Raw genomic sequence first — 21320 nt, 5'->3', positions numbered from 1 at the left:
GACATGATCACACCAAGGCACGTGTGGTTAGCAAGCATCTCAACCCCCACACTACCCTACCCCACCCCATTTAGCACCACTGCTAGCTAAACTCACTCCTCTCCCTCTGCAGATGCACATGCACTGCAGAGTTGTGTCAGACTGATTAGCAAGCACATCTCCAATCTCTGATTAGGTGTGGAGTAAATGAAGCGCCCCCCTCAGGTATGCATTTCCATAATGTCAGGTAATTAAACCCCAGTGTTTTAATAGCTCAGGAATAGGAATTCTCCCCAGGAGACTACACAATGATGATAGACTTCACTGAAAACTAGCATAGCATTAGTTCACTTTAATCTGGCAATGAAACTATTACTTTAAATTCTACTGTTAATATACATAGTGAAGGACAATCCATTTAATGCATTTACATGATGAAAAATTATATATAGTCTACTGCTGTGTGTGTCTTAGATTTCATATCCCAAAGGATGTATTTAAACATCATTGTGTCTGCCTATTACTACACCTGCAGTTTAGTGCATTTATCCACCCTTTTAACACAACAGCAGAACATTTCACAGGCTGCTAATGAAAGACAGTTCTGGAAATGCCCATTTGAGTTGTGTGGTTGTTGTTGATAGCTGACAGATTCCAGAGCTAAACAAAGGCTGGGAGAATACAAGTGTCTTTTTCATCACAGAAAAACCTGGAGAGGTGCTATTGTAAACATGACAGTGGATTGTCAGTACATCCCTGTTTGAGTTGTTGTTTTTCGTGTGTGTATGTTATGCTCATACAGATTGTGCATGCGCACACGCATAACAAAAGCCCTTTGATTAAACAAATTCTGCAGCGGGAGAGCTTTCTTTGTCCCCATGCCCACTCGTATGTATGGTGCTTGGATGAGAACAATGCAGAGCCATGATGGTACCACAGAAAGGTGTGGTAGATAAGTGAACTCCAGAAGTCCTCTTCCACATGTAAAATAATAGCCATTGCACTACACTGTGATCTGACAACGCTCTCTGACACAGTGTTCATTAACTGTTGCTTTTGCACCAAAAGGTTTTTAAGAAGTAATAAGCACTTAATGGGGAAGCATTCACTGCTAATGATAGCTGGGAATGAAGATCATTAAAAGCATGTTGCAGCGTATGATTCTTCAGTGACCACTGTATGAACTAGACTTCAAACACAGGCTACTTACTGTCAGGAACAACCAAATTAACAGATGTACTTTAAATCCATTTAATCTTTCTCTCCTTATGTGCTGAGGATGACATAGAAAAATTAAAATAAAGTAATTTTTAATGATATACTCCCAACTTAAAGCTGGGTTACCTTTTATTGAGCTAGTAAATTACAGCTGGTATTGACAATATTGACATTTAGCATTTAGTTCATATTATATTTATAGAGCATCAAGACTGACAACAAGTGAGATGACTTTTATTCTGTATTCTATATACGTATGAATGATGCTTACTCTGTAAAATGATAAGCCTTGCACAAAGGAGTTCGGTTTCTGTCACTGAACCTGCAGCAAGTTACGAAGCATGATTAAAAAAAAAAAAAAAAAAAATAATAATAATAATAATAATGGAGAAGGACACAAAAACAGTCCCACTCCATATACAACCATGGTGAAATCTGAATTTCTTTGTTTTACAGAAGTAGAGGCAGTTGTCTCACACTATGGGCCACTGTTAATTGCGTTTAATGAACCACATGTTTTACTGAGCATAACCTCTGCCTTGTTGCCAGAGAAGAAATCTGCCAAGAAGCGAATATTGAAATTAGCTGCTGGCTGAATCACACCTCTGTTGCCAACTTGCTGACTTAATAAAAAAAAAAAAAGAAAAACATTGCCACATATTTGCTGGAATGATGACTTTTGTCTGTCAGAAGTGATAAATGAAAAGTCAGATTACAGCTACTCGCTGCTACGTGTTACCTCTGGATAACGGTGGTGCATTGGGATTCACTGAAATATGCTGGTGGTTGAGGATATATTGCATTTTTGAGGAATGAGTGTTCCCGTTTGGTGTCTGTGTGATTTGTCAATTTAGTTTATTGGCTTGAAAAAATAAAACACCTTGTAAATTATGACCTGGAGTTTAAATGGTGAAATATTTGCATTAATCAAAAATCATGGCATCCAAAAATGTACAAATGTTCCTTACTTTATAACTAAGTTTACTCACCTTTTTTTTTTCTTTTCTTCACAGCTAACTCCAGTCTTCTGGGAGGAGGGGGAGGTGAGTGACTGCCTTTTGTTTTTTTATTTTATTTTTTTTATCATATCACCTCATTGTTTGTTCCGATGCTATTAAACCAATTAAAGTTGTCCTCATCTGATGTGGCATATGGCACATCTTTATTCCACTGTGGGTTCATAGCAGACTTCAGTGTCTATTTCGCTCTAAGTGTCTTTGTTAAATGTGGCTGAATGTGAGGCCAAAACATTAGAGCGTAGTGTAGAGCAACCTTGCACTGTGCCACACTGAGAGATGGTCATTATTTTAGCTGCCTGCCGAAGAACATTATCATCAAAGCAATGGAGGAAATCTGAGGCAGCCAAGCGTGGTGTGGGCATAATGGGTAGAGGACTGCCCAGACCCAGTGTTGTTCTTTACCAAAATTTGACTTTTACAGTGACATGATTGCAATAATTATCCTTTACCAGGGTAAGATACAGTTAGTTGTGGACTGTTAATTTTTAGTCTGAAGGGGGTTAAATATGCAGTATGTTGAAATGGTCCCACGTTGAAATAAGGCCATTTAGTCAGACATCATCTGTTTATCCATCTGTGAGGCTGTCACTTTGGGTGTGTCATATCTCTTGACATTCTTTCATTGTACATGGGCATCTCACTTGGTACGTTAGACATTTCACTGTCTGCATGTATATTTAATGAGTTTTGATGCCAAAGAAACAGCCAGAGACAATACTTCTTCATTTTATGAGAGATTTTATTTCAGCTGCCCCTAATGCCACCGATACAAAATAGTTTCAGTGACATTTGCAGATATTCCCCAGTTTCATTTAACCATACCTCTGTCTCTCTTATTTGTAACTGTATATTGTAGTATGTCCAAGAAAGGGTTTTATTTTCTTGGATACATGCTGGTGCTGAATAGGGAGGCAATGAATCAAATTACAGTGGTAATCACAATATGAGCCTGGACAATTATTAACACAAAGTGCTGTAATTTAAAATGGTGATGCTGGTATAATCACAGAAATAGGAGAAGTCTAAACATTTTGAAAATAATATTTAAAGTATTGTGTTTTTTTATGCTAGTGTAAGGTGATATGTTTGAATTGGAGAGAATAATACAGATATTATAACAGGTAATTTGTGTATTTTCATCAATAACTATGTAAGTCGGGTTGCAACTGGTGATTATTTTCAGCATCAATTAATCTGCCAGTTATGTTTTCACTTTTTGAAATTGGTGAATAATTGTCTCTCATAACTCAATATTACATCGTCCAATGTCTTACCTGGTCACAATATCAATTCAGTTAACTGTCACAGACAACAAAAGAAGGTAGAAAACATTCACATTTAACCCATAAGGACCCAGTGTGACTTTTGTCAGTTCCCAAATGAATTTTTCCTCTTTATTTAGCTTTTCTCAAATGATTTAACACAATTTATTGTAATATTATCTTCTTTATTTTGCACTTTTTCACCAAAAATCAGTTAATTTCTTATATTTAATTTACCGATTATGTAGATATTCATTAAAGCTCAGATTAAAGTTAAGGGTTATTTTATCTAAAACAGAGAAAATTGAAGAAAAATGACTTCTTCAGTAAAATATATTATTAACTGTACATAAACCAAGTGTGTCCATCCAATGTCATCGATCCAACTCCATGGGTTTTACTGGTGAATCAATGTTGTAGAAGATGACAGTTTCCATGGTAACTACGGAGCGTCCAAACATCCAAATGGGTCATATCTGATGACCATGAAAAGATGAATAACTGCATTTTACACCAATTATTTACATGGATTGATAGGATTTGTGGATCAGCAGTTATCAAACAGTTTAGATCAGTAGATGGTTTTAGTTGGCGGTGGATGTTTGGGTCTTTATGGGTTAAGAACAAATGTGAGAACATTAAAAAACGTTTTCCTTGAATGTTACTTCAACCGCTTATCAATTATCAAAACAGCGGTTGATTAATTTAGTCATTTTTGCAGCACTATAAGGAATTGGATACAATTGCAATATTGTCAACAATGATTTTATCACCAAATCCTGCAGTCCTTGCGCTAAACAGTTAATTGAAATGGTATTGAAATTGTAGTATGACCCAGTGTCCAAACCGCAGAGCCTGCAGTTTTTTGCCAAAGGTAAAATGTGTCACAGTAGATCATTATAAATGAGGTATTGTGAGGCTGCAGAGATGCCCCAGAGTAGAATCATATTCTCCTGAGAGCAAAGGAAGTTGGTTGTCTGGTACCAGCGGGTGCAAAAGAAGAAGAAAAAGAAAACACACGCACCATCATTTTTACATATTTGTTTTTCAGTAAAATGGAAAAATATCACATTCTCTGTCAAAATAATGTCGTTTGTTTGTGCATATCACTCAGCCTTACACATACTATAGTTCATTCAGAGAGCACCGTATGTGGAGTCTTCATGTAATTTGCTGCATGACACTTTCTGTATTTATTTATTTAGTGGGATTGGAACACCTGGTATGAAGTGAGTCATCAGAGGCAAGGGACAGGGACAAAGTAACATCAAAGCGGCAGCTCGCTACCTGCTCCGTGCACATGATGTCCATTAGAGAGAACACGGAGCACTTGAAATCTTATTCACATCTAATCATACAGCCTGGAGTGGCCCTCATCGTCTGGCACAAACAAGATGAGCAAACTTTCCAGCTTTTGTCTTATAGCAGTGAAGCGTCCCAATCTGTATCAGTGAAGTGGAGAGGTCCTCAGTGCACAACCATCTTAAGAACTTCTGTGATTGAGGTCAGAGGTCATGAACACACGTCTTCATAACCAAGCAGGGCCTTTTACAGCAGGGTATAGTGTAGTCTTGATTGGTGTCTGTCTCTGCTGAAGTTGACTCACTGTATTGATTTGCTACGTTCAGAGAAACACATGAGCAATTTTCTTTGCTATTATGTTTTCATTATTGTTATTTTGTGGCAAATCACCCGTTCTCCAGCCTTGTTGATTGATCTGGGTTCTTCTTGAACTAATAATAGATGGCTTTTTTTTTTTTTTATTTCTCACTTTCAACGCAGCAGAAGCAAAAATGGAGTCAAATTTGCAGCTGTCAACAGTGGAATGTGAGATCTTGTGTCAATTAATGTCATACTTTGGAAGAAAACATTTGAGCTGATTGTGACCTGCAGCTGTGCTTATTAACTCCAGAGGAATTCTAATTGGAGCTAGTGCCACTTTTTTGAGAGCAAAGCCTCCTTTCATTCTTAATTGACTTCCAGCGATGCTATTCCTGCCAAGTTACTGGCACAATCTGCAAGGTCACTTAACTCTAAAATGTTAAGTCTCACATTTTTCTTGTTAATAATGACCACAAGTTTGTTGTGTCTTATGGGTCCAATCATAAGGAGTTTGTTTTTGTGTTATTTTTCACCGTGCATGAGAGTGAGAAGATGATCATTAACAGGAAGAGATTACTGTAACATACCAAAGAGTTGAAAATGTTGTTTTTATTCCAAAACAAAGCTCTACACGTTTGTCTTTTATCTGCACTAGGCCAAAAGGGGTTTTATCTTAGAGTGTCTTTATCACTTGAGGGTTGTTTCTAAACCCGCAAAACTGTTCTCTCTGTTCTCACCACCTCTATCTGTGGTTTGGCATGTGAGGACCTCCTGCTTTGGTGGCAGCAGGGATCGATGTGAAGAGGAGATGTGCTCTCATATAGGGCCCTCCTTATCTCCCAGCTGTCTTTTCAGGTCTCGGCAGAGGGGCAGCTTCACAACAGGATGATCCATCATGTTGGCCTCACACACCTGAGCCATGTTTTGTTCCCACAGCTTTGGAGGTGGGCCTCCTGCCAGGATGTAAAAACTGGAAAAGATCTTCACTTTATGCATGGAAACTTAGTTTACTAGATACACACTTTTAAAAATGCCCCTGACTTCATGTGGGTTTTCACAAATTTTTGTTTTCTCTGTATATATAGATTTTTTTTTAAAGATGCAAGTGTCCTATTTACATCTTGTTTTTTTTTGTTTTTTTTTAAAATTCAAGTGTGATGTGTGGTCTCGGCTAATTAGATTAGACGTATTAGTGGAATGTGAATAAGGTGGAAATAAGTTAAAGTATTGCCCTTTTATAAGATTTTTCCTGTATACTAAACTTGCATTTTCATATTTTTACTAAGAGAAGAAAACCTACAAAATATTCTCATGCTTTAACCCTCCTTAAATCCTTAGAAATCACTGATGGGAATTCTCAGTTGTACGTCTTCAGTATTATGTACACAATGGGGTTAACAAAAATAGCACAGTTATCTATGTTAGACATGTTGGTCTCACTGGGATTCCATACATACATAGAGGAAAATAACAATGATCTCTGATAATAGCACACTAAATGAGGCCTTTGTGAATAGAGGGTAATTATGAATGGTACCAGGTTGCTCATGTGATGTGTGTCACAGCATGGCTGGATTCTGCCACAGTCCCTAAAGAATAGACCTAATGTAAACGTCATGTTGTCTATCTCTCCTTCCCCCTCATTTGTATCTTGCACATGCAAACTCAAGCGTGCTAGGATGCACTGCAATGATGCCATGAAGCCCCTTGTAGCCAGAGTGAGAGAGCTCCACTCATCTTTGATGTCTCCATCCAGAAGGGGAATTGGCTCATTAGCATTCCAACCAAAACCATCGCCCGTTTAGCACTAGGCTTTAACTAGACCACCCAAACAAATTGTTCTTCTCAGGTTGGCCTGTCTTTGCTCTGGTCCAGCAGAAGGGCACGTGCGTGGTTGTTATGTATGTCCTGACTCAGGCTAATTTAGCCCCAGGCTGCTAACGCTCACTGAGCTCACTAGTGTTTGTCATTTCTTACGTAATATAAGCTATAGTGTTTTGTGCTCCTAGGATGCCTCCCTCATAAGTAGCCTAAATAGTGATACAAGTCATAGCAAACAGCAACACTTTATAATATATGTAGATCATTATGCCCGCCGTGATTATATATGGCTGGAGTTGTGTTCATGTATTTTTTTTCACTCTCCTCTGAAACACAACACTATCAAATGTAGAGTCATAGAGGCATGACAAGTCAATGTTCTAAAGCCTTTGGGTGAAATGTGAGAATGTGTACCTATTATAAATTTATTTGACCAGAAGCACAGCATTAACATTGCAATTTAGATGTTCTGTCTGCAATACCAACTGCAGGGCTTGTTCTTACCACAGACTCCTTCAGCATGTTTAAGAAGAAATTGTATCCAGTTTTGGACATGTTTGGATAATCCTTTATCAAGAAGTACTTTGCCACACTTATCTCTATCTCCATTCGTTATGCGAAGAGCTCTGTTTTCTTTTCCTGTCACCTCCAGGTGAACCATTATCCACTGTCTGGGTCCTGCCTGGGGCTTGTTTATTGAGTAGATTGGAGGGGACCAGGGCACAGTGCTCGGTGCAGGGGGAGGGGGAGGTCAGAATATTGGAATGTGTTATGTGACGGTTTGGGTTGGAAGGCCTCGTGTCCCGTTCAGTCACACCAGGTCTCTGAAAAACTTAGAACTCCCCCTTTGTGGTTAATCAGTCAAATATACTATATTATTCCCATAATTCATAGATTGCGCACCAGGCTTGACTGATGGTCCTCAGTTCACAGATGGTAGTAACAGCCATTAGCATAACTTATGACAGCGATAGCGTTTTTCCCCATGGAGTAGCCTAAATAATATAAAATGATAAATTGGATGCAAAGATTCTTCAGTCAGCATGGTACCCTTGGGATTTACTTATCTCCTCATATTTAGCGGGCACTTAGTTACACCCAGATCTAGGTATTGGTGCTGTAGAGTGTCAGACAGCACTGATATATGCGCATCTTTCCCCCACTTCAGGATTACCACTGCTGTTAGGAACAGTTTATCAGGTAAAACATATTGATATTCATCTTTTTTGTCTTTGTGAGTTAAAGCCTGGTATTTTTGCATCTCATTTCGATAAGTAGTGTTTAGGAAGGGGGCTTGGATAGCTTGTTTCATAGCTTCATCAAAAAATGGCACAGGTCTGTCACTTTGGCTTGAGCTAGTGATATTCATTTAAATAATTAAAATAAGAAAAAAAAAACCTGAGTTTGAATTGGCCCTGTTTTTGCATAAGCACAGAAGTCATTTTGTAAATTGCTCTCACTCAGTAAAATTATAAAACAAGAGTTAACACTACATATTCCAAGTGTAATATACTTGTAAGTAAGTTTATGCATTGGTGTGCGGCTGCTGAAATGTTGCAGAGAGACTGCATCATATGCAAAAAATGTACAACACTCAATTCAAAGGCAAGAGGTAAGTCTAGTAACAGTACCTACTATAGGAAAATATGTATTGATCAAAATTTGTGTGGTTCTCTCATATCTTTTTATAAGGTCATTAAAAGTGCCCATGACTACAAATACAGTTAAATCAAGCACAGTGACATTTTAATGGCTAACTAGCAGGAAACAGCTATTATTTGGAAAATTACATGACATGTGAGGAGTCCCCCCTGCTGTCAGATCATTCCACCCAATAATTACAAAGATGACATATTTTAGAGGGCATTCCATTGAAATTAGCAGGACAAGGTCATCATATGGGCTGCAGTTTGTGATTTGCAGATGGAAATTTCATTTCGGCTTGAAAGCTCTCTAAAGCCATTTCTGTCTCCCTTCTGCCACCACAGAACAGTCACCATGAATACCCCCACCACCTCCAATCAGCAGTGATGGATGGACTAATTGATGCAGAATGATTGGGCCATTCATTTTAGCCTACAACAGTGGGTTCCATATTTAGGATTAGCATTGCATTATAATAGGAAGGGAAGAAGAAATGGTCAGGGAGTCAGTGAACACTAGAGGGAATAAGAGACACTGTAAAGGGGAGATATAAAAATGCAAACACAAGAAGTCGACATGGACAGACACAGCCATTATAGTGGCACTAACAGGACTGGTCAGTTGTGTAAGGCTGAGCTTATGAGACATAAGAAAGTGTTCATCAGGATTTATGGAGAGGTGTGTGTTGGGAGGATGAGAGAAGGAGAGGGAGCAGCATATAGCTGCACGTGTTCTGGTATCCTTCTCTTAGCCTATGAATCATTCATCTCTGTCCCCATGTATAAATCAAGCTGCCGGTCGTTGCCTGCGGCAGTCATGTCATTAGCTAGTTGACGGCATCACTTGATCCTTGGCACTGCAGTGCAGACCAGGGAAAGGCCCAAATTTAAACAGCAGACATATCAGCTTATAAAACTGTAGGACACTTTGAGTCTGCTTGTGATGTGGCAAGCTCTATGGCACTAACTAGGACCATACTGAGTTATGCTTTCTTAAACATACCATTCTTACTGACAGTTACAATTTGCCAGTAAATTGACAATTTCCTTGAAAACACTGAATGTCTGCAAACATTTTAGAAAGTTTTGTGTAGCATTTTTAAACACAAAAGGTACTCAATAATTTTTTTTTCTGTGTAAAAGATATTTTTGCTATTAGAAGTTGTTTGAATTTTTGTAAAGTTTACTACAAAGCTATTGTATTGTCTTATTTTTTAAGCCATTGTATATTACAGCATATTTAAGGGAGACAAAGCAAAAATGGGGCATACTAGTTATCCTTAGTACCCTTCCCAACCTTTTTCACTATAAAATCTCACTGCTCTTCACCACCAAAGGGTCATTTGAGGTGCAGGACCTCACTCCTGTAGAGTCTCTCCCATCACATAACCATTGAACCAGGGGACTGAGAAAGTCTGGAGCCTTATCACTTTGAAATGTTGCCTCTGCCAGCTACAGCTCCAAACCTCAGGGCAGGTACCAAGCCTCGAGGCATCTGAGGCAGAGTCTTGAGTACTGCTGCATTTGGGCTCACAGTTTTAGTAAAGCAAGTATTTAAAAGGATCAAAAATGACTGTACACATGTTTTGTTTTTATCCTTTCATGGTTATCTTACATATTTGTTATATGTGTGTGCCGGCACACCATAAAGAAGCACACAGTAGGCCAGGTTCACTTCTCAGAATCATTTAGTTATAAATATATACTGTATATGTGATATTGCAGTTGGGTCCTCTCCTTCCCCGAGGGTTGGTGCTGTAAACATATTGCAGCTGCTTGTTTTCCTTTGTGTTTGACCTCTGCAGCTTCTTTCTCTGTGTTTCACACACTCCCTCTCTGTCTCTTACAAAGAGGAAGCAAAGGTGGCCTTTGACTTCAATCAGGGGACAAGAAAAGTGATACTCTGCAATTCCACAGCATATTTTGCCCCATTTTTCAACCACTTAGTAACTCGCATGGTTTAAGTGTCATTTACCTTATTCTGTCTCGCCTGATTGTAGACAAAGTGAGAATAGCACCACAGGGTTCAAGGATCGGGCAATAAAATGTCAATTTAGTTCTCTTCCACATTGCCTCACACACGACCTCCCCCAGCACCCCAAACCCCCTCTGCGCGCCAGTATTTCTGGGTCAGTTGTTGAGATTTTAGCCTACTCAAAGCATTACCAACTCCAATGTCAGAGCACATTTGTGTCCTGCTCAGGCTTTATTGTGGCTGTTTTGGGGGTAGATCCGGGATTCAGCCTGTCCATTTTCTTTCGCATGCATGTGTCTGTGTGTATTACGAATATGTGCCTCTGTGACTGTGTATTCATGACAGTGTGTGCGAATGTGAATGATGTTTCTGTGCATGTGAGCGAATGTGAGTGTGTCTGCCTGAATTTGCAAGTGTGTGTGTGTGTGAGAGAGACTCTTATTCTGGGATAACTGGATGCTGAGCTGACTTGTCAGTTGACTCAGTGGTCAGTTTTGGTCCCACTGCCCCCAGCAGTGTAAGATGGAGTGATGAGATCTGACAGATGGGGACAGTTCTTAGCAGGGCACTACCCCATCCTGTAGTCCCACCAATCATGGCAAGGCTACTACAAGGACATCACAAGAGGCTCCGAAAGCTTAGCCACATGCTCACAACTGATTTTGTGACGGCTGACATGCCAATATACCAATCATAAGAAACCCTGTTATTTTCCAAACCTTCATTCAGATTGTGGTATTTGTACTTAGGAAATTCTTGCAAAATATATGTATTTGGAAGGCAGGACACTTCCAGTAACAGAGAGGTGGAACACAAAGTAAACAGAAATTGAGAAAACCATCTAAAAAAACGTAGCTTATGTGATCCACAGTCTTAGGTGAATATTGCTCTGGAAAATAGGAGATAGTTCCTGTGTCAGAAATAGAGGGGTCTGATTGCTTTACTGTGAATGATAATTAAATGTAATTTCTTTTCTGGGATTTTTCACTATGTTATCTACTCTTTTATATCTTTATAGGTAATCACTTAAGCAATGACAAGCAATAGGCGAGTCATTGTGACAGCGAGGTTATTCTGCCTGGTCTGAAAGCAATGATTTAGTAGCTCTGCCTAATGACAGTCATTTAGTTACTAGACAATTGTTATTTGAATAAAATAATACGTTTAAATGTGCTAGTGTTGTACATGGTGGTTTTCTGTGCAAGTGTAAATGCTGAGCGAGTGTATTTGTTTATTTCAGTATGGCACAGGATTGTTTTTTGTCCAAATGCAATCTTAGTAATGAGACCACACACAGCTGGAGGGAGCGTAAGAGACGTGTGCTAACTGTTAACACCAAATAGATGGTTTGTTCACCACAGTTACAAAATTACTAACCTATTTTGAGATGTTAATGTAGCATGTAGCCTTCTGTTATGTTAAATTAGAGCTGACTCACAGACCTTTATTGTACCGCCAGCCTCACAGCAGAGGTATGTGTTTGAGATGCAGGTCTATGGGGTTTTGTCCTGCCTAATCAGTAAATTTCATATTTCCAATAATGAACAACCACAGAGCGCTGATTGCTCTCAAGTGCCTAATATTTATGGTGGTGCTGGGTATGTTTATAGATCTGAGGAACAAACAAGTGTCAGTGCATGAACAAGTCTTTGAACTCGTACACACGAAGGAGAGTATTCACATTAGAGTCTCTTAAGAGTTGGTTGGTGGCTGATTAGTGGCACTTCTTTGACACTTCCTGTGCAGACTGACCTGATACAGTGGCCTTTTGCCAACTAGTAACAAACTGTCAAGCTTACTGCATTTCTCAGGGGGCAGCCTAGTTAGCTCTGTCTGACAGGCCGCTTGCCTACAAGTAAGGTTTCAGCCCAGGCAGGGCAGAGTGATCTCCAGAGGCAAGCTGTCATCTTTTTGTCAGACCACAGGGAAGAGGAGGAGTTTCTTTCGTTTTCTTTCTCTCTTTCTCTCTCTCACTGACTCTATCTATCTTTCTGTAAGTGTCAGCCCATTCCCCTGGTGAAGATCTTCACTTTCTCAGTGCCTGTTATGCTCCTCTGTTATGCCTGGCTGTTCAGAATAAACAGGCGGATGTCAGAGGATGAAACGCCAAGTGTCCCTGGGGAGCTGGTCCCGTCGTTGCAGTAACCCCTCACAGTTCCCTCCTGTGGGCCGCAGCAGTCATCCCAGTATGCTAGCTGAGAGTGACACCGAAGACAGCCAGTTGGATTGAGGTGAAAGACACTCCATGTGTCCTTCCTGAGGGAGAGATGAGCGTTTATACCACAGGGATGATGCCCACCACTCCACCTAATCCTCTTTTCCCAGACACTTCATTATCACCCTCACACTGCAGCTATAGTATGTGTGCTCAAACCAATCTCTGTGGAGAGCCACAGAATACCACGTAAACATGGAAAGAGAGTAAGGAGTGTTGGAAAAAGAGAGAAAAGGGTGATGAGAGTGAGGGAGAAGAAAGGTGGTGTGGAGAATGACAGAAGGATGCACAGAGTAAAAAGTGTGGTCGATTTGTTGAAGAAATGTCAAACACAGTGGGTGTTAGTGAGAAGAAAACAGTTTGTATTTCTTATTTTCTGTTTAATATTAATTCATATTCACTATGGAGGTACGAACCAAAAAAAAATAAAAATGGAAAGACAAGGTAAAACTCCCTTCATTAAGCATCACACTATAATATACTTTGTTGACGATAAAATAATGGCTGTCATATTTGGAGGGGGAAAAAAATCGTATTTTGGGTGAAACTGTTATATTAATCGTAACACAGACATTATGTAGAAATATTCTGGGAGCAAAAAGGAATTGAGATACGGTTTATACAAAACCAATTAATGCTGGTATATGTGCTCTTTGGGCATGTGCGGTAGTGTCTGCTGGGAAGAAGATTAATTTCTGAGTGGGAGAGTGCAGCAAAGCTATTTGAGCCCACTGAAACATGTTGGCTCTCTACTGTGAGACTCGCATTAGCACATGCCATAATTGATGGAGGAGCATACTTAGCAGTAATAATGGGCATTATAGGGGGTGGTATCAAGACATTATTTTCAGAAAGCTCTAATTAAGCTTTTTGCTGTGGCTTTGGCGTAGCACTGACTGTCCAGTATCATCAGGAATGCTTTCTAAGCCTCTGATAAACACACTGCTTGCCAATCAGTTTGTTCTGGGCCTCCCATGTGCAAGGAAAATAAACAAGTTTATCAAACAGTGAGAGACTGAGCTCCTCTCAACTGACTCTAGTCCCAGCCCTGATGAAACAGCAATCAGCTTAGTACCATAGGGAGCCATTGTGTTTACAGTCGGTGGGTGGATGGACCGCTGCTAGCGAGGGGAGATTAGACCTTTGAGACCAGCTGGGACATTCTCACCACCAGCCAGCTACACCTGTGAAATCGCAAACAAGACCCTATGCCTCCCTCTTCACCCCTATAGTCACTTGAGTGGTCAACACCACACTGACACTTTTCCAAGAATTGTAGTATTGGCAGGGGATGATACATTTGTAGGTCTGTGACTGTGCTGCTGGTGGAGGTGTAGGGAGCAATGTTACAAAATATCCCATTGTTTTAATCCCATTGCATTCATCTGTGTCATAGTAATGTAACACAGCACAGGAATGCTGTAATTTTTCTTAATTTCAGAAATCACAATTCAGTTACTAATCAAACAGTTATAACAATGGTGGTACATGCATTCTTTAATTTTCACTATCATAGGTGGATAGAAAAATTTCATCAAATGTGCCTTTTTTTTAAATCTCCACCCCTTATTATTAGGCAGAATATTTTACAGCTGTTCATGGACATTGCTGCAGATTTGTTGCGCAAAAGAAGAAAAATGTGACAGTCAATTCCAAATTTTAAAAAGGCTGCTGTGAACACATCAGATCTCTTCAAGCAGCTGCAAAAGCTACATGCTAATACACTGCCTAGCTAAAAAAAATAGCCTCCTGGATTTAACTAAGCAAATGGATAATTACAGCAGTAATGAATATGTCTTAACGACAGCAACTTATTCAAACTTAACTGGAGCAGTGAGTAGATTCTAATGCTGTAAACAACCATCAGTTTGCTAGAGCATAAACGTAGGTCTGTAAATGTGGTCTGATGAAGCCAGATTGACCCTGTGCCAGAATGATGGTCAAATCAGGGTAAGGAAAGAGGTAGATGAAGTGATTCCACATTATGCATAGTGTCTACAGTGCAAACCTATAGGTGCAGTGTTATGATTTTGGGGTCATTTCAGTTGGCCCGGTCTGGGTTCAGCGGCATTATGTGTCCATAAAATGAGGTCAGCTGACTACCTGAATATACTGAATGAATATCAATGCATTTTTCCCCCCTGGGGGCATATTCAGAGACATCATTGCCAGGTTTCATCAGTCTCACATGGCGACAGAGTGGTTCAGAATCAGTGACCTCTTTTAAATCACTTCTTAAAATGCATTTTTATAGACTTGCCTTTATGGGATGTCTCTTTTTAATATTTTAATATTTAATTTTATACTTTTTTTTTTCCAGTATATTTCAGTTTCTTTGGAGTGTCATGTTTTTCTAGTTTGCTGTTCTTATCTCTTCTACTGTGTTGTGTTGTTTTTCTATGTTTTAGTGTCTTTGTGTCTTGTTTGACTTAAATTTCAGCTTAATTCTGTCCTCCTATTTGGCCCTCTGTTGTTATTTTGACTCCTAGGTATCCTGTTGTTGTGCCGTTCTGCTTTGTCCGTTAAAGGAGTGATATTTTGCTTTTTTTAAACGGAATTATACATTTCAAAAAATTTCCCTATGGTCTCCATAAATGGTAAATACAATGCTTGGGTCTGAGTTCTTCATTAATTAAACTCCACAGGTCCATTGTCAATCCTATTTCTGAGTAATGACACCAGAAAGGTGATTTTGAGCGCTGGCCCTTTAAATGCACATGAGCCACTTCATGCCCCACCCCCACCAGGTTGTTGGCTGTGCTGCTCTGTCCCATTCAGCCAACAGCTGAACATTTTAGGTACTTGGCTCAAATGTTGGACATATTTTCAATATGGACTACAACTGCTGCTGCTGACAAACAATCATGGCATATTCGGAGAAATGTTTGTCAGACGTCTTGACCTTATATGTGCAAATGTCGTGATGTAACTAGTTATAGACCTAACAAATTAAGCAGGAATTAAAATGGGTTGTAGAAATCCACTTGATTTTTCCCATAATGAATATAAAGATAGCTTTGCAGCACCTGGAGGGTTAAAATTCAAGCTTTTTGAACAATTAGGGTTCCTAAATACACAAATAAATGTACCAAAGACTAACAAAGTGGGTTTAGCAAAATATGACCCCTATTAAAGCACTTTGTAAACTCAGTTTTTAAAGGGGCAATAATAATAATAATAACTTATTTATATTATTATTATTATTATTATTATTATTATTATTATTATTATTATTATTATTATTATTATTATTATTATAACAGAACTGTTTAACAGAAGTGTGTAACTGCTATTCTTAGACTGGTTTTTAGCTTTTATGTTTCTAGTCATTTTATATTGTCTTAATTGTATGTAGTTTTATACTCTGTTACTTCATTTGTATTGTACTGATGTGCCTCTTGGTCAGGTCTCCCTCGAAAAAGAGATTTCATCTCAAGGGACTTCCTGGTCAAATAAAGGTTAAATACATCATTATTATTATTATTATTATTATTGTTATTATTCAGGGGGCATGAGACATAATTTTCACATGTGGATTTGCCACCACAGAGTCTAGACCTGAACCCCATTGAGAATCTATGGGATGTGCTGGAGATTAAAGACTTCTCCAGCACATCCTATCCCCCATCATAAATACAAGACACTTATAAATATACAGTGGGGCAAAAAAGTATTTAGTCAGCTACTGATTTTGCAAGTTCTCCTACTTAGAAAGATGAGAGAGGTCTGTATTTTTCATCAGAGGTACACTTCATCTATGAGAGACAAAATGAGAAAAAAAATCCAGGAAATCATATTGTAGGATTTTTAAAGAATTTCTTTGTAAATTATGGTGGAAAATATGTATTTGGTCAATGACAAAAGTTCAACTCAATACTTTGTAACATAACCTTGGTTGGCAATGACAGAGGTCAAACGTTTCCTGTAAGTCTTCACCAGGTTTGCATTTGCATTTCAAGGTCCTGGAGTGGCCTAGCTGGTCTCCAGACCTCAACCCCATAGAAAATTTGTGGAGGGAGTTGAAAGTCTGTGTTGCCCAGTGAGAGCCCCAAAACATCACTGCTCTAGAGGAGATCTGCATGGAGGAATGGGCCAAAATACCAGCTACAGTGTGTGCAAACCTGGTGAAGACTTACAGGAAACGTTTGACCTCTGTCATTGCCAACAAAGGTTATTTTACAAAGTACTGAGTTGAACTTTTGTTATTGACCAAATACTTATTTTCCACCATAATTTACAAATAAATTCTTTAAAAATCCTACAATGTGATTTCCTGGATTTTTTTTTTTTCTCATTTTGTCTCTCACAGTTGAAGTGTACCTCTGATGAACATTACAGACCTCTCTCATCTTTCTAAGTAGGAGAACTTGCAAAATCAGTGGGCTGACTAAATACTTTTTTGCCCCACTGTATAAGATAAAAATACTTGGTGAAAAATGTTTGCTGCCTGGCATAATGATTCAACTGTGATTGTGTCCCGTAATCAAAGTTAAAGGCACACCACAAAATGTCATTTGGACATTGTACTTAACTCATAGCAAATGATCATGGACCCACAGCGACGCTCAGCTGACCTATGCTCCAAACCAAGCAGCCAAAGCTGATTTTGATCAGCTAACAAAAACAGATTAGAATAGATTTGTGATTTATTTTCTTATTTATGATATATTATTTTAAGACTATTCATTTTTGTACTAGGCTGAATTAGAGCAGCTAAGCCCTTTTATGTTGTAATATACATTAATATATTTTTATTTTCAGGCATTTATAGTCTACTGCCAGTGCTGCCTTGATTCTCACAGGCATACAATGAGCGTTGTTCTCGCCCCAGTATTTTTCTGTGAAGTTCTCTGTTGGCTGAATTACTGTGGTACTTTATTGAAGAGCATAAAGTGAACATCTTTTGTATGCGTTCATTATTACAACAGGAATTTGTGCTGATATGTGACCATATGTAAAGTTTCATTTTACATTATTAACTGGCAAATACATGGCAATGCTTTCAAGGCTATGTTCTAGATTAGAACAAAAGTAATGTAGCAAGTAGTGTGCCAAATTACTTTATTTAGGAGTAAATAAGCAATATTATCCATACCGTATTTACTCTATTTATTTTAGAGTAACGACCCTAACACTGATAATTAAGTACACACAGCTGCAGGCCTGATCTCTGACTGTGTTTGCCCTTTGTGATGGGTCAAACACAGATGCACAAGAAGAAACATTTGACCACAATGGGATCTCTTCAGCCTTCTGAGAGCTCCCTCTGTTGAACCAGTTTGAAATCTTCCATCACCTTCTTCGAAATGTACAGGCGATTCCCTAAAGATGACATGCTGTTCTATAGTAGCTTTTTTGTGTGCTACATAAAAATAAGCCTGCAGGAAATACTGCAGGATACACCGATAATGTAAGCGGTGGCTAACACCCCCCTGGAAAACATTTTTGTCCCTCGGTGGGCAGCGGAGAAAACCTCACCAAGCGTGACAATAACAGAATGCTAAAACATGGTTCGGGCCAAATGAGCTGTGAATGCAAACAAAGTAGTGAATTTGTTCTGTGTGCATTTGGGGTGGACATGTGTCCCCTCAGCATGTTAAATACTACACGCAGTCATAGTGACAGACAGGCCAACAGAGAAAAAGGAAGAAAAATTAAGGGGAGATAAAAGACAAAGCAGATCGACAGCAAAACAATACAGTTATGATGATGTCAGCCTAATGATGTGCATGCTAATCGGTATAACACTGCAGTCTTTTACACTTGCTGTGTGGGTTTGTTATTTGTCTGGAGCCCCTTTGAAATTTGTCATGCTTTATGGTAAATATCGGAAGCAGGAGCAATGCTAGTGAATGTTCTGTTTCCTTGTCCATCTGAGAATATCGTTTCGGCTCCTTCTGCCTATTCTGTTATAACTCTGTAATTACTCTTTTTATATATGAGTTTGTTTCATTTATCGTTTCTGTTTCTGTGCATCCTCTCTCGATAAGGCAGACTACCCACACTCTCGCTGCAATCCTGAGTCTGGCGCAGCTGTTAAATGTTTTATTTACTGAGCCTTGATGAGATAAGAGCCGAGTGTTTTGGAATGTCTGTCTGAGGACACCGGCATGCATGTATGCTTCTTTTAAATGCTGATTGGTCATTTGGCATCCGTAGCCTGACACCTAAATGGACTCTTGTTGCACCTCAGTATGGCCATAAACATAAGCAGTCAGCGGCAGGGCTAGTCTGAACGGGGTGAAAAAAAATCCTAATAATGTGCAGCTCTTCTGAATCATTCCACTGGGCTGTTCTACAAATAGATTTGCAAACTTTTAAGTGTGCCGCTGGTTTAGCTTGAGAAACTTCACATTTAGAAGGGCTTGAGTGTTGTGTATATTTGTTTTACTCTGTCTTTTTCTCCATGTGAGACTGATGCAGACAAGTTAAGGAATCAAAAGGGCCAAACTGCATGGAAAATGGATCTGTGCTGGGTAGCTTGTTAATTCCTCTGCGTGCCTCCTGAGGTGAATCGCTCTCGATACGGACGCTGGCTTTGATCATTCACAAAGCATGTCGCAGCAAGGTCTGCATCGGCACCCAACAGATGGTCATTAAATCATGCGTTTTATTTTACTGGAGCTTTTTACATTCCTGCAAGATCTTTGTGCTTTTATTGCTGCCATTTAGGATAGCCACCATACTGATTAGAAACATGCAGAGGCTTTTTGTTAGTATGCCAAAAGACCTGATGGAAAAACAATGTGCATACTAACTTTGCATTAATTTTAACTCAACACACTTTTCCCTCCGCAGGGTTTATTTGACTCTGAGCACACAGAGGCGTTGATGTAAGACAATATTATGATGTGAATTTTTGTTGATTATCAGAGGTGCTCTAGATACTTCAATTTTATTTTTTTCTTCAATATTTGCAAAAATGTTTTTATGGACTATGTGTAATATAAGTACCTTGAAGTCTGACTGAAGATGGTCAATGTTCCAGTTCCATTTGGCCCCACAGAAACGTTGTTCATTATGTGGGCAGTAATGGCAGATTTCTCACCTCCAGTCAACTGTGGTCTAAAAGCTTGAAAATCTTAGTGTCAGTCAGCGTCATGGTCATGAAGACAGAAATGCCTAATTACCTTTGCATGATTAGCTACTGAGCAGAATAGGAAATCCACCCTAATGATGTATGTCATCTAGTAGGCATTTAAATGGCTGACCTGTTGGCTACCTCAGCAAGGCAAGAAACAAATGATCAAATCTAGAGTCAATTATATTTTTGGGCCTGTAGGCAGTGTGACACCTGATGGTACAACTTGGACAAATGGAGGAGATAATAAAAATGTGTCCAACATACAATGATGCATATACCTCACTTGCAAACTAAAAATATAGGCTTATTGTACGCTTTCATGTGCAGTGAAGCAGAAGTCTTATTTCAGGATGTGTGTTCACTCTTTGAAAATATGGCATTTTACAATATTCTCCATTTAATATTTCCAGACACCATTTGCATCTGTTTATATTCTTGTTTATCCAGTGGTGGATACATGCGTACCTCTTTTCAGTTGCTTCAGTTTAAATATGCATTCATTTGCATCAAGTGTAAATCTTTGTTGCCGTTCAAACTGTTGCAAATGAAACCTTCTGAAGCAAACACCCACGTAAACACCTACATCAAATGATATTCTATATTTTCTAACAAGAATTGAATTACACATTATTCCCCTCGCTATGCTCCTTTTATATCAACAGGTTAGATGATGTACAAAGGTTGCATATTATATTGGCACCAGGGCCCAAGTTCCTGACATGGCAATTTGCTGTCTTTTCTTTGGGGTGAACGGGGACAATGGGCTGCTGTAGGCTCATACAGGTCCCTGTTTACCGCAGTGTGAAAGCGGCTTGGCTTTTTGCCCCCAGGGTCAGCACGGGGATCTCAAACATCACAACTGATGAGCACTAATCTGGCCTCCTCGGCAAACACAAGCCTTTCTCTGTAACCTTCAAGCCGTGAAACACAATTTACAGAAGTGGTGGGGGGTTTTGCAGGGGCTGTGATGTAAACAAGAAAACTGTGGAAGAGTTTCATCGTGCACACAAAATAGAGTTTGCAAGAAATGTATCCTTCTCATAATTTTGTTTTCCTCAAACAGTAATTCAAATGAAAAATATGTAAATGACAAGCCCTTTTATTCTTTTCACCGTGGTTCTTGTTGGAAATAGGTAGTCATCCACCATGACAGAAGTATTGTTGGAGAATCCTTGTACTCTGGCTATCCTTATGTTTGTTAATTTGCTGTTTTCACATTTATAAAAAAAGTGATGTTGTGTTAGACAATATCTCAGGTGTGCATACTTAAATAAAACATTTGTCATCTCAGCATTTATCAATACAATGGTTGCTGAATAAATATAACTTAACTAGGTAGTAGAGGGTAAACTGTAAAAAATAACGTGTCAAAAATGCTGTGAAACTGTTCTGCAATGAAAGATGTATTTGTAAAACTGCCAACAGAGCAAATTAATAGGATGTTTGTCAACATTTTAAAATAAGTATCAGCCAGTTTCTGTAATTTACAGAGAACTGTAAAA

At 39.0% G+C, this 21320-nt stretch overlaps 1 protein-coding gene across 3 annotated transcripts in view; it reads left to right on the top strand.

Annotated features, from left to right (window-relative positions):
- Positions 1–21320, top strand: part of macrod2 (mono-ADP ribosylhydrolase 2) — a 451045-nt gene that overhangs the window by 125572 nt on the left and 304153 nt on the right. For all 3 annotated transcript variants that reach the window (XM_030156348.1, XM_030156347.1, XM_030156345.1), the window contains exon 4: positions 2211–2240. In XM_030156348.1, the coding sequence (XP_030012208.1) occupies positions 2211–2240 (30 nt within the window). The remainder of the gene's footprint in view (positions 1–2210; positions 2241–21320) is intronic.

This window comes from Sphaeramia orbicularis, chromosome 15 (assembly GCF_902148855.1).
Source record: "Sphaeramia orbicularis chromosome 15, fSphaOr1.1, whole genome shotgun sequence".
Lineage (NCBI taxonomy): Eukaryota > Metazoa > Chordata > Actinopteri > Kurtiformes > Apogonidae > Sphaeramia > Sphaeramia orbicularis.
Note: the sequence above shows the minus strand (reverse complement) of the source record. Positions and strands in the feature narration are given on the sequence as shown.